Raw genomic sequence first — 15,970 nt, 5'->3', positions numbered from 1 at the left:
TTCATTATATTTAACTCCAGTATTGAGTCATCTTTTTAATATGGAATCATTTCAAATATCCTATTGAATCCGTAGGCTGTTAGCTTTCCATACTTCTAAATGATTAACTAAATCTCAAGATTCAGTTTAGAGGCAGTATCACCTTCTTTTGTTTACGACTGATAGTAGAGTTTTCCCCTAAGAAATGACCTTCAGCCATGTACACATGCACGTGTACATGCGCACATGTACATGTGCGCATGTACAAACGCACATCTACATGCGCACATGCACACAGATACGTGCACACAGACGCGTGCACATAACAACACAAGTGGTCCAAGTCCTGGTCCTTGTGAAACACCACATTTCACCTGAGAAAAGGAAGAAGTCACTAGGATTGTGACGATAACTACTTTTGTGGGGTGATGTATTGTCCCAGAAATAATTACGGTTAGAGATATTATTTTTATTTTAAGATTATATGCTGCCGATTTATAATGATAATAATGCAAGAACACTGTTTCAATGATCTTGTAATTCTACAGAACATTCAGACATTGCAATTAAAATGTTAAATAAATATTTGAATATTCTAAATAAATAAAACATTGATAGAATAAAACCACAAAACCAAAACATTTGATAAAATAGACAGCAGGCGGTTTTTAACAAAAATGTGTAATATCTATATCAATTCTTAGAATGGTGCGGAATACTCAGCGGTATATTCTGGCATCATGTCTGCTTCAATGTTCGTGACGCTCTGGTGTAAACACAACAATGTAGACACAACGGCCGTCACTGAGGTCACGTCCACTTAAAAAGTCGAGGAGTCGAGATGTGGACGTGACCTCCATAATATCTGCGTTGCTCTATGTGCTAATAAAAAAAGGCTTGATTCAAAGTGAGTTCACACAAAAGTCATCATCACTGTAATCAGCTGATAATAGAAAAAAACTATAAACCGCCAGCAGCTTGTGACCCGGAGTAAAGGACAAGATGTGATATGATGGTGTTAAGTGAACCATCTGGTATGAGGAGGAGGAGGAGAAGGAGGATGATGATGCAACCGTTTACACCGAAGCAATAGCCCACAACCTCTGCTTCACGTAGCTGTGATATAACCACAACATACCACAAAACGGTCATCAAGTATGTCAATTAGTTTGTTTTTTATTAATAACTAATAATCCTGGATTCGGTCACATTCACATCATATACATTTCTGACGTTTATTTTTTATTGACAGAATGCCAGTATTTGAGACCCTTTCACTGTTGAAGTTAGAATTATTCATAATAAACAAATAATAATCAAATAACACACGTTAGTTTCCCCTATTGTACCGAAAACGTACTGAACCGTGACCCCAACACTGAGGTCCATACCGAGTAGTTGTGTGTATTTTTGATTCGAGCTCCTGATCTTCCACATTACTTTATCGGTCTTTATTTACAGCTTTATACTTCTAGAACTAGGTGAGGTGAACGTACTATTCATAATTTTATTTCGAGATATTGAGTTAAAACCATTTATTTAGTCTGCGTCTACATTCCATGTGTCTCTCTGCCTCCTCCACTCCCACCTGATTACTCCCTTCGTTACGTTTCATCCTCTAAGCCTCTCTCTCTGGTTCATTTCCTTTCTTCGTTGTACAGTATTTGGGTCAACTTTTCTCTGAGCTTGTTATCCAAATCCGTCCTATTTTTATCTTTATCTTCATCCAAACTGTCATGAAAGCAACTGCCATGTTCCCCTGCCTCAGGTTGTTGTTGTGTTGGTTCCTCCCTGTCCCGGCTTGCAGACCAGAGTTTGGTAAAGTAAAGGATGAAGGGCTTAATCCAGGGGAGGACTTTCTTCCCCTCTCCATCTTTCCCCTGTCATTTTCTGTTTGTCATGGTTAAGGGCTTCAGAGAAGACACAGAGCCCCAGACCTCACACAGCCAGCCAGTGAACCCGTGATGTGTTTGTGTGGGAGAGACAAGAAATGCACAGAGAAATAGACGGAGAGGTCGAGCTTCTATGGGCAGCATGTCCTCCTGAGGATTTACAGACTAGGCTTTTCAACAAAATGAGACCTCATCAGGTGTCGTACATGTCCTCTCGTCCCTCATGTACAGTGCAGAAGGACGTGTGGTGTTCAGGTGCAGTAGGGCGTGTGGTGTTCGGGTGCAGTAGGGCGTGTGGTGTTCGGGTGCAGTAGGGCGTGTGGTGTTCGGGTGCAGTAGTGCTGAGCAGACCGTGACTGTGAAACATTGTTTAGCTTTGTTTTTGTCCGCCGTGCATCCTTAAATGTCAGTTGCCCTTTTTATTATTCATCTGGCGATGCCTCTCTCTCTCTCTCTCTCTCACACACACACACATACACACACATACACACACACATTGGATGTTAACACGATTGTGTTTATTTAGGAGAAAGCTCCACAGGGTGCCTCTTATAAGAAAGTCCGCTGGCTTCCAAAATGTTTGTCATTGTCAACAAATCCCTCGTGCAGAGCCAAAGCAACAGTGACTGTATCTCCTCACGAGTATTATGTGTAAAGCCCGATGCATCTTCTTCCTCTCAGTGTTGTTCTAAAGCTTTGAACAACACCATGCTCCTTCATCACATGGACTACAGCTGCCAAGATGAATCAATTCATTGATTAGCTGTCAACTATTTAATTGCGCAGGCTTCCGTGGTCGTTGGAGGTTTCTTAGAACACGTGACGCCTTAAGCGTAAATTTATGCAGAGTTGGATACCCAGCATGCACCAATCCGACCATGCTTTGACATAAAGGTTATAACTTTTCCATTTTTGAACCGAGCGACACAGTTTTTAGACTGAAACTCCTTCGTAACATCCTAAGGCGTTGATTTATTGTGATTTGTGAGGATTCCGATTCTTTAGGTCATTATCTTTACAAAGAGGGGTCTTACAACTCTGTAGGTTTTTGTTGTTTAGGCCTTGAAGCATCTGGAAAACCAGGGTGCGGCTCGAGAAGGCCTTTTTGGGGAATCTTCATCAAATTATGCTCAGATCATGCTAGATGTTTATAGTTATCATCAAAATATGGTATAAAAGTTCAATTTTTGGAAATATACATTTTTATTCAAAATAAAATTCTATATAAATCAACATCCATCCATCCATTATCAGCCGCTTATCCGGGGTCGGGTCGCAGTGGCAGCAGGTTCAGCAGGCCGACCCAGGCTTCCCTCTCACCCGCAACACTTTCCAGCTCATTCTGGGGGATCCCAAGGCGTTCCAAGGCCAGCCGGGAGATATAATCCCTCCAGCGTGTCCTCGGTCTTCCCCGGGGTCTCCTACCAGTTGGACGTGCCTGGAAAACCTCTAATGGGAGGCGTCCAGGAGGCATCCTGACTAGATGCCCGAACCACCTCAGCTGACTCCTTTCGACACGAAGGAGCAGCGACTCGACTCCAAGCTCCCTCCTGATGTCCGAGCTCTTTACCCTATCTCTAAGGGTGAGCCCGGCCACCCTGCGGAGGAAGCTCATTTCGGCCGCTTGTATCCGAGATCTCGTTCTTTCGGTCACGACCCAGAGTTTGTGACCATAGGTGAGGGTTGGAACGTAGACCAACCAGTAAATGGAGAGCTTCGCCTTCCGGCTCAGCTCCTCTTCACCAGGACGGACCGGTACAGCGCCTGTTTTATTGCTGCAGCCGCACCGATCCGTCTGTCGACCTCCCGCTCCACCTTACCCTCACTCGTGAACAAGACCCCGAGATACTTGAACTCCTTCGCTTGGGGTAGGCAGTTTGTCCCCACCTGGAGGGAGCAATCCACCGGTTTCCGGCAGAGCACCATGGCCTCAGATTTGGAGGCGCTAACTCTCATCCCTGCCGCTTCACACTCGGCTGCAAAACGCCCCAGTGAATGCTGGAGGTCACAGTCCGAGGAGGCAAACAGGACCACATCATCCGCAAACAGCAGAGAGGCGATCCCGAGACTCCCGAACCGGATCCTCTCCGCCCCCTGGCTGCGCCTAGATATCCTGTCCATGAAGGTCACGAACAGGACCGGTGATAATCACCCACCGGGAACGTGTCTGACTTATTACCGAGGATTCGAACACAGCTCCTACTGCAGGCGTACAGAGACCGGATGGCCCGTGCCAACGGGTCCGGTACCCCATACTCCCGCAGCACCCCCCAAAAAACCCCCCGAGGGACCCGGTCGAAAGCCTTCTCCAAGTCCACAAAGCACATGTAGACTGGTTGGGCAAACTCCCAGGACCCCTCCAGTAGTCTTGCAAGGGTAAAGAGCTGGTCCACTGTTCCACGACCGGGACGGAATCCGCACTGCTCGTCTTGAATCTGAGGTTCGACAAGCGGTCGGAGCCTCCTTTCCAGCACCCTGGCATAAGCTTTTCCCAGGAGGCTGAGCAGTGTGATGCCACGATAGTTTGAGCACACTCTCCGGTCCCCCTTCTTGAAGATGGGAGCCACCACCCCGGTCTGCCAGTCCATGGGCACTGTTCCCGACCCCCATGCGACACTGAAAAGGCGTGTCAACCAAGACAGCCCAACAATGTCCAGCGCTTTCAGCATCTCAGGGCGGATCTCATCCACCCCTGGCGCCTAGCCACCAAGGAGCTTTTTGACTACCTTAGCGACCTCTGCCAGGGATATGGGAGAAACCACCCCAAAGTCTTCCGGCGCTGCCCCCTCTCCGGGGGACATGTTGGCCGGGTTTAGGAGTTCCTCAAAGTGCTCTTTCCACCGCCCGACGATGTCCCCAGTCCGGGTCAGCAGTCCCCCCCCCCCCCCCCCTGCTGAGAACAGCCTGGGGTAGCCCCTGCTTTCCCTTCCTGGGCCATCGGATGGTTTGCCAGAACTTCCTTGAGGCCAACCGAAAGTCCTTCTCCATGGCCTCCCCGAACTTCTCCTATGCCCGAGTTTTAGCATCCGCGACCATCGCAGCTGCAGCCCTTCTGGCCTGCCGGTACCCGTCAGCTGCTTCAGGAGACCCCTGGGCCAGCCAGGCCCGAAAGGCCTCCTTCTTCAGTTTGACGGCTTCCCTCACATAAATCAACATAAGTATTATAACTCATTTGGGGTTCATACGACTACTTGAACAGACCTCACTAAGAACTCTAGAAGGGCTTCTCCCCCCTAGAGGGGGATTTGGGGCTCAGAAGGTTGGACATTGAAAATACTTGAGTTGCAGCCAGACTATGAACACACACTGTAGTTTATTTCCTCACATACACCGTCCTGCACAAATCCTCACTAGAGCACCAAATGTGGATTAATGCGCTGCTGAAAATAGTCCCCAAACAAATGAACTGTTTCCTCTGTTTCAGTGACATTTGGTAAAAAACACAGGGACCAGCTAATTTAAGAAATTCCTGAGCATTTAAAAAAACAAAACAATAGTATACATTTTATTTTTTAAGTTTTTCGACTTCCTCTGTTATCTAGCAGCTTTGTCTTTCTTCTACCATGATGCCATCTGACTGTCTATCTGCCTGCCCTCATCTCTACCTCCTCCTCTTTGACCTCTGACCCATTAGTTTCGCTTCACGCCCGCCGCCATCCTCCACTCCTTTTTTAATAATTGTTTATTTCCTTTGTTCCTCTCCTTATTTGATTTCCTGCCTCCTTGTCCTTATTCTTATTACCTCTAGTGTTTTATGTTTACTACATTATGAAAAGTGATGTAGATGTACTAGGGGTGGGAATCACCAGAGGTCATACGTAGGGTTGGGTACCGAGAACCGGTGCTAATATGGCACCGGTTCCAACACGTCCGGTACCTACCGGACCGAAAAGCAACGCAGATTTCGGTGCTTCCTTCCGGTGCCTGAGCCGATTTAAATACTTTTTTTTTTACACTACTCTGTAAAGTTACACAGTATATAGATACTAAAAAGGTAGCGCGGTACCCGTACGTTAAAATCGATTATTAAAATAGCGCGGATCAGAGCACATTCGCTGCTCTGCTCTCTGTCTGCCTGCACGCAGAGCGGGGCTCGAGGGGGCGGGGCTTCCAGCGCTCACACACACAGTGCGCGCACACAGAGATCGCTGGAGACACGAGCACGAGCTTTTGAACGTCCGTCCTCGGCTTGCTGGAACAAATCTCTCAAGTTGATATTAATGATGACGTGTAGTCCAGTAAAGCAGCAGTTTGTAGAATCCAACAGTTTCTGAGTTCTGTTGCACCAGTCCAAATCAGGCCACCTGATGCTTGTGTCTGTTCTTTTTTTTTAAATATATATTGTTTATAGTTTGAAGTTAAAAGGTTTGAAGCTGTAGTTTGAAGTCAAGTATATTTTGTATTTATTTATATTTCTAGTATACTTTAAACAGTTAATATATTGTTCAATTTGAAGAAAAAAAATTGCCTTGGCAATAAAAAAGTATCGGTTTAGGCACCGGTATCGTTTTACAAGTATCGGTTTAGCACCAGTATCAGAAAAAACCCAAACGATACCCATCCCTAGTCACACGATACTGTGATATTATCACGATACTGTGATATTATCACGATACTGCGATGTATTGAGTATTGCGATATATTACGATTTATTACCTTTTTTCAACCGCAAATTGTGCCCAAAGGAAAACTTTGTTAACATATTTTATCTAATAAGATAACGTTTTCAGTCTGTTCATCTCACTTCAATCATTTTTATTTCAGCAAAATGGGACAAACTGACCAACACTGTCATAAATGTTGCACCTGACAAACTGAACTGTTTGTATTACATCCTACATAGTCGCGTCATTATTACAGTCTACAGAGTCACTTCATTATTACAGTCTACAGAGTCACTTCATTATTACAGTCTACAGAGTCACTTCATTATTACAGTCTACAGAGTCACTTCATTATTACAGTCTACATAGTCACATCATTATTACAGTCTACAGAGTCACTTCATTATTACAGTCTACATAGTCACTTCATTATTACAGTCTACAGAGTCACTTCATTATTACAGTCTACATAGTCACTTCATTATTACAGTCTACATAGTCACGTCATTATTACAGTCTACATAGTCACGTCATTATTACAGTCTACATAGTCACTTCATTATTACAGTCTACATAGTCACTTCATTATTACAGTCTACAGAGTCACTTCATTATTACAGTCTACATAGTCACGTCATTATTACAGTCTACATAGTCACATCATTATTACAGTCTACAGAGTCACTTCATTATTACAGTCTACATAGTCACATCATTATTACAGTCTACATAGTCACATCATTATTACAGTCTACAGAGTCACTTCATTATTACAGTCTACAGAGTCACTTCATTATTACAGTCTACATAGTCACATCATTATTACAGTCTACAGAGTCACTTCATTATTACAGTCTACAGAGTCACTTCATTATTACAGTCTACAGAGTCACTTCATTATTACAGTCTACATAGTCACTTCATTATTACAGTCTACATAGTCACATCATTATTACAGTCTACATAGTCACATCATTATTACAGTCTACAGAGTCACTTCATTATTACAGTCTACAGAGTCACTTCATTATTACAGTCTACAGAGTCACTTCATTATTACAGTCTACAGAGTCACTTCATTATTACAGTCTACATAGTCACATCATTATTACAGTCTACAGAGTCACTTCATTATTACAGTCTACATAGTCACTTCATTATTACAGTCTACATAGTCACTTCATTATTACAGTCTACATAGTCACTTCATTATTACAGTCTACATAGTCACTTCATTATTACAGTATACATAGTCACTTCATTATTCAGTCTACATAGTCTCGTCATTATTACAGTCTACATAGTCTCGTCATTATTACAGTCTACATAGTCGCATCATTCGAGCTGGATGTGCCGGAGAGGAGGCGGGGCTTATCTCCGTGCAAACAGTTATAATTTCTGCCATCCACCATGAAAATAACCACTATTTCTGCTTTATACTTGTTGTGGAAATTCCGTGTATGGGTTCATAATATCATCCGTAGGCGCACACAGCTTGGTGGATTTCACCGACTTCTCCAGGAACTGTGTTGATATGCCGGTGTTACAGATTAAGAGTTAACTGGCACGTTAACTGGCGACTTTTGGCGCAAAATCGGCAGTTAACATCGCCTGTTAATCCGTAACACCGGCCGCTTCCAGCGTTACTAGGGTGCCTGTAGCCAGTTTGATTTATGCTTTTTTTTAACATCTTTGACCAGCACTGTCATGAATGTTGTCCCGTGTGTCGTGCAGCAGCTGTGCAGCAGCTGTGCGAGCAGCGGCGCTACGAGTGTCAGGAAGTCCAGATGCAGACGGCGCATTTCTAATTCCCATGTTTGTTTTGACGACACGCTGACCCGGGACCTCTGCTGACCTCACCAGAAAACCACACAACACCATCTAGTGGACTGAAAAAGCAATTTATGCTATTATTCTAGGACCAAAACGTTTATAATTGATTAAATAAAAGATCAATACTTGGCTTCCGTGTATCGATACAATATCGCCACGCAAAATATTGCGATACTATGCTGAATCGATGTTTTCTCTCACACCCCTAGGATTTACCTAATGCTGAATTAAGTAGTATTGACTTTCACTAGAATATAATCAAATATTCCTCAAAAACGAGTGACATGAGGAATAATGTAACGTGAGCCTGTTTCACACGAAGGCTTCCACAGGTGGGATAAAGACCTGGCTACGATTTGAGAATTTACTATAATTGTCGAGAGTCATTGTGTTCGCCATATGCTCACACAAACGCCTCATTGATTTAGTCATTGGAATGATCAATGACTAAATGGCCCATGCGATCAGTCTGCCCCTCCTCCTTCCTCTGCACTCGTCTTCACTACCCTTCTGACCTCGCTCTTATCATAAAAACTATTGGCGGTCAATACTACGGTTCCCCGGGTCATAGAGCCCGTTCACCCATCTGAAATCAATGTAGGTTTGTCATCGCAGGTTTTGTGGAGGTCTGGTCACTGGTGTGTGGCTTAGTAGCCCACAGAGAGGGATTACTGAGCTGCAGGTTTGACCCCAGAGTCAGAGCGCCATCAGCACTTCATCAGCAAAAAGGTTTAAAGATTGACTGCTGAAGAGCCTTCATGATCTTTCTAATTGTCCCTCTTGGGGACAAATAAAGTTATTGAATTGCGTTGCATCGAAATAGTTTTTGTTCTTGCGAATCACCAATCTGCAGACTGGTGGGAAACTACGTAGCTAAAAGAAAATTTCCACCGCTTTATCTCTTAAATGGTTGCTTTACATTATAAAAACTTTTCACTCAGAAATGGTTGACATGAAATCTGTTGATGTTGTATGTTAACGGACGATACGCAGCATCTATGCACGCCTACATGAAGCACACGTGTCCTTCAGCTGAAGAACAAGAGCATTTGCTCATCTAAACGATGAAGGACTATAACACTTTAGGAGCAATGGATGAACATTAAAATGAGATCCAGAACGTCTGAAAATATCCTGACAAGAGAAAACCAGCTGCCAAAGAAGAAACACCAGCATTCCGGTTTAAAGGGTCCGTAATTCTGAATTATTTCCTAGAACTGAGTGAAGAGTGGGAGTTAGAGTGAGGAGCAGAGAATGATGACAAGTAGAGTGAGGAGGGGGTGATGCTGAACTGTGACAGACGAGGGAAACGTCCAGCAGACAGAGAGGAATCTCATTCATGCACCGTGTCCATGAGGTCATCCTCCCTGTCCAGACTCCTGACCAGTGCTGCTGATTCTACACAGCTTTTATGTTCCTAAGCCTCTTTCCCACTGGACCAACCAAACACTAGCACCACTAACAGCTTTTGTCCTCTGTTGGAAAAGTTACAATCGGCATTCATTCCCAGGGCGTAAACGGTATTTAATTTGATCTAAATAAAATCTTCATTAATAAATGTATTAAGACACAATACATTCAATTGACATCCTCTCCTCAAAACCAGAGAGATTTCAACGTGCTGATCATCCAAACACACTTTATTCAAACTCGAAAGAAACAAATTAAACTCCTCAAAATCGTTGTTTTTGTTTTCCACTGTTCCAACTGAATAACCGAAAATAAGAAAGTAATCAACCACCGTAACAGTTGACGAACCCTGTTTTTCAAAAACACAACAGAAAAGGGAACTTGTGTCGTTACACCCCATGAGTCTGCTGCTCACTGACGGTGGGAAATGAGTGTATCGCCTGCTGGTTTTCACGTGTTTAAAAAACACACTTCTCTGATTGTTTGCACCAGAAACATTCAGCTATATAGCACACATAACCTGAAATACCTTTTGAAGCTGTTATAGAAATTGTGTTAACATGAAAAAATGTGTCAAAACAGATGTGAAGCTTCACATGAATATGATAGCCGGTTTGTGTAGCTTGAACTGCAGACGTGGTCATGATGCCGACGTGTTGACTCATTAATCATTGCCTTGGTCTCCACGCTTCTCCTCCGTCCAGGTGAAAACTTTGAGCAGAGCCCCCTGAAGAGGACGTTCAAGTCCAAAGTCCTGGCACGCTACCCCGAGAACGTGGAGTGGAACCCCTTCGACCAGGATGCCGTCAACATGGTAGGTGGACTGTGCCATTTATATTGGGTAGAATGAGTAGATGAGTCAAAAATACGTCCAGCAGGGCAGGAAGAGACTAGAAGGACCATTCTTTGATTTTACGACATTAACCTTATGTTGGTGTTATTTAGTCTTTCTGAGGCTATCACCAAGATTTCATTCTAACCTCTTCCATTCCCGAGGCTTGCTCACGCAGACCACGGCAATAAACATGGACATGTTTGGCATGAAATCCTCATCTTTGCAAAGGAAACATTGATTTATTTTTTATGCATTTTTCACAAGAGGAGCCCAAACACACTCTGTCAAAAGTCGCGATAACTGCTGCAAATCGGGTCTTGCAGCATTTCGACGGTGAAAGTTACAGGATACACCTGACTTTAGAGTGGATGTACTAGCGGATGTTAGCACGGAGCTAGCGGCTTCAGAAAACGTAAGGATTTTTTTTTCTCTGACGTAAGCCGTCAATCAATGGGGTCATAATTTGAACTTTTCATGGGTGTTTTTTTCCTAAGGATTCAGTATGGTGTGTCTGTCTAAAAATAACTTTAGTGATCATAGTGACTCTTGTTTTCAATATTGTACAATGTTAGCATCATGTTAGCATCATGTTAGCATTATGTTAGCATTCATGAAGCCAGGAGACCGAGCTATCCATGCCGTGCCCTGAAAACGTGGATTTGCTCCCTTTATGTTTGACCGCATTTCATTAGTAGCAGTTAGCGACATGTTATACTTGTCAATCCCTTCGTCTTGAGGAGACTTCAGGCTTTTTAACGATGTATTGCATTCGTAAATTGAGCTTTCCTGGGGCCGGATACAGTCAATGCGTAACGGAGCCACCTGCATACTCGCTCGTGCGCTATTACGCACAGCCAGTCTGCTACAGATGCCACAAATTTCCAATTTCCAACTGTTCACTTGATTTTTGGTATTACCTCAAAAATGTACCAATGTCTACAGTTGTGTAATAACCACTAATAGCAATGCAAAAATATAATATATATATATATATATTATATAGATTCCAATACATTTAATTTGTATGGCCTAAAATCACAAATTTCAATTTCAATCAAATTTGCCTGAGAGGGCTTTACAATGTACACATACAACATCCTCTGTCCCAGGACCTCACATCGGATCAGGAACAACTTTAACGGGGAGAAAAGGGGAAGAAACCTTAAGGACCGAAACAGAGGAGAATCATCAATGGTTACAGAATGAACACATTTAACTTTGTTCCGTGTGTGTAGCGTGTGTGTAGCGTGTGTGTGTGTGTGTGTGTGTGTGTGTGTGTGTGTGTGTGTGTGTGTGTGTGTGTGTGTGTGTGTGTGGCCACCTCCCATTTTTCCACCTGCGCCGGCGTCAGCGCTGCTGAATAATTCAGCCACGCTTCTCACTTTACATCGGCATGGAAACGGGCCATTATGCAGCGAAACCCAACACCTGAGTGACTCCTGTGGAGGACAAGAAACCGAGAGCCATTCTGCATCGTCTCTTCTCTCTCCCTCCATCACTCGCTCATCCCATCATCCTCTCCTCCCTGGAATGTTCTCATTCCAGCTCCTCCTCCACCTCCTGCTGTGAAGAGAGATGGGGGCGGGGCTTGTAATCACTCTTCTTGTCATGTCAGTAAAGCCTGTGATTATTGTTTTCTGTCGATTTATTGGACTCGCTGTATTTCATCGGCATGCTTGGAGACATTTGGAGCAGGTTTCTCCCAGCGCTCCGTTACTTTTGGCTGAGAGGTGAAACTAGACAACAGAACGGAAAAAATGTGAACGTAGCGGTAACTAATGTCAGAGAGATGAACCTTCAGTACTGATCAGTGAGACACATGACTCATGCATAATCCAATCAGGTCACCTGTGTGTGTGTGTGTGTGTGTGCGTGTGCGTGTGTGTGTGTGGTCAGATCACGTGGATGTGTGTTTGTGTGTGTGTTGGCACGGAGCAGCTCTTGTCTCCCATTAGTTCCTGTTCAGCTCTCAGCAGCCAAATAAACATAATGGGCCATACTGCCTGTACTGTGAAGCAGATTTATGTCAAACTTTGTGTTATAAATAAACACATGGCAACTAGGCAAAGCAGCCTTATAACAGTGCCACCCAAAGCAAGCTGTCATTAATGAGTAAAACAATTGCTATATCACTATATTCCTGTCTCCTACAGCTTCCATTACAATTATGCAAATAAGGCGATGACGTCATTTAGCGACTTCGAGCTACTTTTAAGACAGCCAATAGCTATTTTTCTTGCTGAGGAGTTGGCAACACTGGTCGTAAGAGGCCCAGAATGAAATAGTTTAAGGAAGAGGACTCTGTATATGCTGAGATGAGATGAGGTGGAGCTGGGCCTGGAGGTTTCGGTCAAAACAGACGTGAGAGGAGCAGTGCAGCTTCCCACTGTCCCAGTGCGTCATACATATTGATAAAGCAGGGTATGCTAAAGCAGCCTCTGCTCCAAGGAGATCAATTACAGTAAAAAAAGGGCTCACATTTGGCAGATGTAAAGCATACATGTGTATGGAGCAACCTGTTTGTGCCTTCTGAACATGTTTTGCACTGTGAATTTGCACTGTCACTTCTGTTTTTGAACAAAGGGTTGGAAACTAATGTTTTTTTGCTTTTTTATCCGATTCATCGATTAATCGAAAAAATAATCAACCGATTAATCGATTATTAAAATAATCGTTAGTTGCAGCCCTATCTGACTCAGAGTTTGGCTGTGATGCTCACACTATCAATATCTGTCACAATATAATTTAAAACTTGTGAATATTGCTTTAGAGTGTCTAAATAGTCTCGTTGCATTTAATAGCGCCTCTCTAGTTCTCTGACCACTCACAGGGGCAGAAGCTGCACAATCCCGAATCACACATCCCCCGTCCCATTTTACACCACCATGTTCACAATGGGCCCATCTTTCTCCCAGTACCGGGATCAGCTGGGCTGGTTCATTGTTTCTTTTCCAGGTTTCATCTGTGGACGAAATAGCCTTAAAAATGTGACTTTAATCGTAAATAAAATAATAATAAATCTTCAGTGGAATGTTTGTAGCTGGATCACCATCAAATAATGTTTAAAAAAAGGTTCAAAATTAGATCAAACTCTTCCATAGAGCACAAAATGTGGCCTCTAACCGACGAGGTAAGGCTTGTTTTTATCAGTTGTTGACCACGTGAGGCCCAGACCGGCCGGTTAACACGAGTGAGGAGTCATCAATCAGTGACGCTATAAAACAATCAATACAAAGTTGTTGTTTTTAAATTGCTAATCACCACAAACAAGAGAGTTTGTGAGTCCAAGATTGGTCGTGGACAGAAGGACAGATTTAAAACCTCTGTGTAGACTTTTTATATCCCAACTTTGATAGTATCAGAAAAGTCTGTGTGGTTAAGCTCCTCGGGTTCTCACATCATAAGCACAAACATGAGCATGATTTCATTGACAGTCTACACCATGCTGTGTTGACGTGACTGACTCCTGTCCCCTCTCTCCTGCAGCTGTGTATGCCGAAAGGCCTCTCGTTCAGGACTCAGACGGACCAGCGCGACCCACAGTTCCACTCCTTCATCATCACAAAGGAGGACGGCTCTCGGACCTATGGCTTCGTCCACACCTTCTACGAGGAGGTGACCAGCCCGCAGATCTGCTCCGCCATGCAGACCCTCTACCAGATGCACAACGCACAGAGCGCCGCCGCCAATACCCCTTCCTCCTCCTCCTCCTCCGCCTCATCCTCCTCCTCCAGCATGGACTCCCTGGCCAGCAGTTTGGACGAGGTGGACCCCCCCACCTGCTCGTCCTCCTCGTCCCGCCGGGCAGGCGGCTACGACACGTCACGGGACACCCTCTACGTGTCCAAGGCCCTGTGCCTGATTGCGCCCATGCCCTTCATGCACGCTTGCCGCCGCTTCCTGTCGCAGCTGCACAGGGCCGTGACGTCAGCGGACGCCCCCCCGCTGCCGCTGGAGAGCTACGTTCACAACATCCTGTACGAGGTGCCGCTGCCGGCTCCGGGACGCTCGCTCAAGTTCCACGGCGTGTACGAGCCCATCGTGTGCCAGAGGCCCGGCTTGGGGGAGCTGCAGCTGGCCGACTTCCCCCTGGCAGAGGCCTTCAGTCTGCTGGGAGTGGAGAACCTGGTCCAGGTGTTCACCTGCACCCTGCTGGAGATGCAGATCCTCCTGTACTCGCATGGTAAGGATGCTTGTGATTAAAGTGAGCACATCTTAGCACCGGCAGACATTTCTGTACACACACAATGTCAACTGGGTTTTGATTATGTTTGAATTCACCTTTTGTCCCTTTTTTATCCGGAGTAAAGACAAAGATTATACATTGCTTCCTTTTAGTCTTAGTTTACAAACATCAAGCGGTGTAACTATGAAGGCATGCAGACTGATGGGTCTCTGTCCTTGGACCCTCACATAGATGAGGACAAACCCCTCTAGCGGGGGGAAAAGAGGAAGAAACCTCAGAGAGCTACTGAGGAGGGATCCCTCCACCAGGATGGACAGATTGTTATAGTTATTTTAAGAACGGGTTTTCCAAATCCTCTACTATGACTGTATACACTACATTGCTCAGATTTTAATAGGAGATCCCTTCCTCGGCAGAAAGCTTAGTTTATATCGCCGTAGCGAAGCCGCCGGTGCCTTGGACGCGGCGCTCGGTCCTGGTGCTCGTGTTTGCAGCACTTGGTCGTGTCGTACACCTCTCTGAATATTTGTAACATGGCGACATTCAACCTGTTTCTCTATAATGCATGACTTGTTTCTTTTCAGGGCAATAAAGTAGTCTATGAATATGAGATATAAGTCAACAGTTGATTACAATTTGGCAATTAGGCGTTGTAAAGGTTGGTTAACGGCATTTTGCTGGGGACATTTGGTTGAAACAATGGTGTTGGAGAAAATCATTATATGACATAGTTTGAACACCTTACAACTGGGATCATAAGGAACACGTAATATGTAACTTGTTATGTTGAATACATACACACACTTATAACAAATGGTCTCTACAGATTGTGAAGTGGGCAATGACGCTTTCTGTGTCATGAAACTTGGGTCAAGTAAACACATTTAAACACATGAATTGTGTGTTCTGCAAAAGGTCATCCAGACCCAACCGAAGGTCACACCAAAAAGAGCATAGAACGTACCATATTTGGAAAGCTGGATGGGCTTTGTTTGTGTTTCAACCGATTGGTCTGATTGATGGAAAGTGATCTGGGAGCTGAATTAAACGATAAAGCTGATGCTGGAAGTTCTGAACTCTGGTCTTGTTGAATGTGCCTTGTGGTCATTAAAACACTTCCCGCTGGGTTGCAACTCCAAATCAACGTCTCTCTGTAAACGTATTCCTAGTGTTCTGTTAAAACTCAGAGACAAAAGAGAATATAATCTCCAGCTGCACACGAAGGCGAACT

The 15,970-nt window shown here is 44.3% G+C and overlaps 1 protein-coding gene across 5 annotated transcripts in view; it reads left to right on the top strand.

Moving 5' to 3' along the window:
- LOC306752558 (DENN domain-containing protein 5B-like) overlaps positions 1-15,970 on the top strand; it is a gene marked incomplete at its 5' end in the record, with an annotated part of 66,727 nt that overhangs the window by 21,456 nt on the left and 29,301 nt on the right. For all 5 annotated transcript variants that reach the window (XM_079236338.1, XM_079236337.1, XM_079236335.1 and 2 more), the window contains 2 exons: positions 10,423-10,532; positions 14,040-14,736. In XM_079236338.1, the coding sequence (XP_079092464.1) occupies positions 10,423-10,532; positions 14,040-14,736 (807 nt within the window). The remainder of the gene's footprint in view (positions 1-10,422; positions 10,533-14,039; positions 14,737-15,970) is intronic.

The sequence above is a fragment of the Taurulus bubalis genome, assembly GCF_910589615.1.
Source record: "Taurulus bubalis genome assembly, chromosome: 20".
Classification (NCBI taxonomy): domain Eukaryota; kingdom Metazoa; phylum Chordata; class Actinopteri; order Perciformes; family Cottidae; genus Taurulus; species Taurulus bubalis.
The sequence above is the reverse complement of the archived record's forward strand: the minus strand, read 5'-3'. Positions and strand labels throughout refer to the sequence as shown.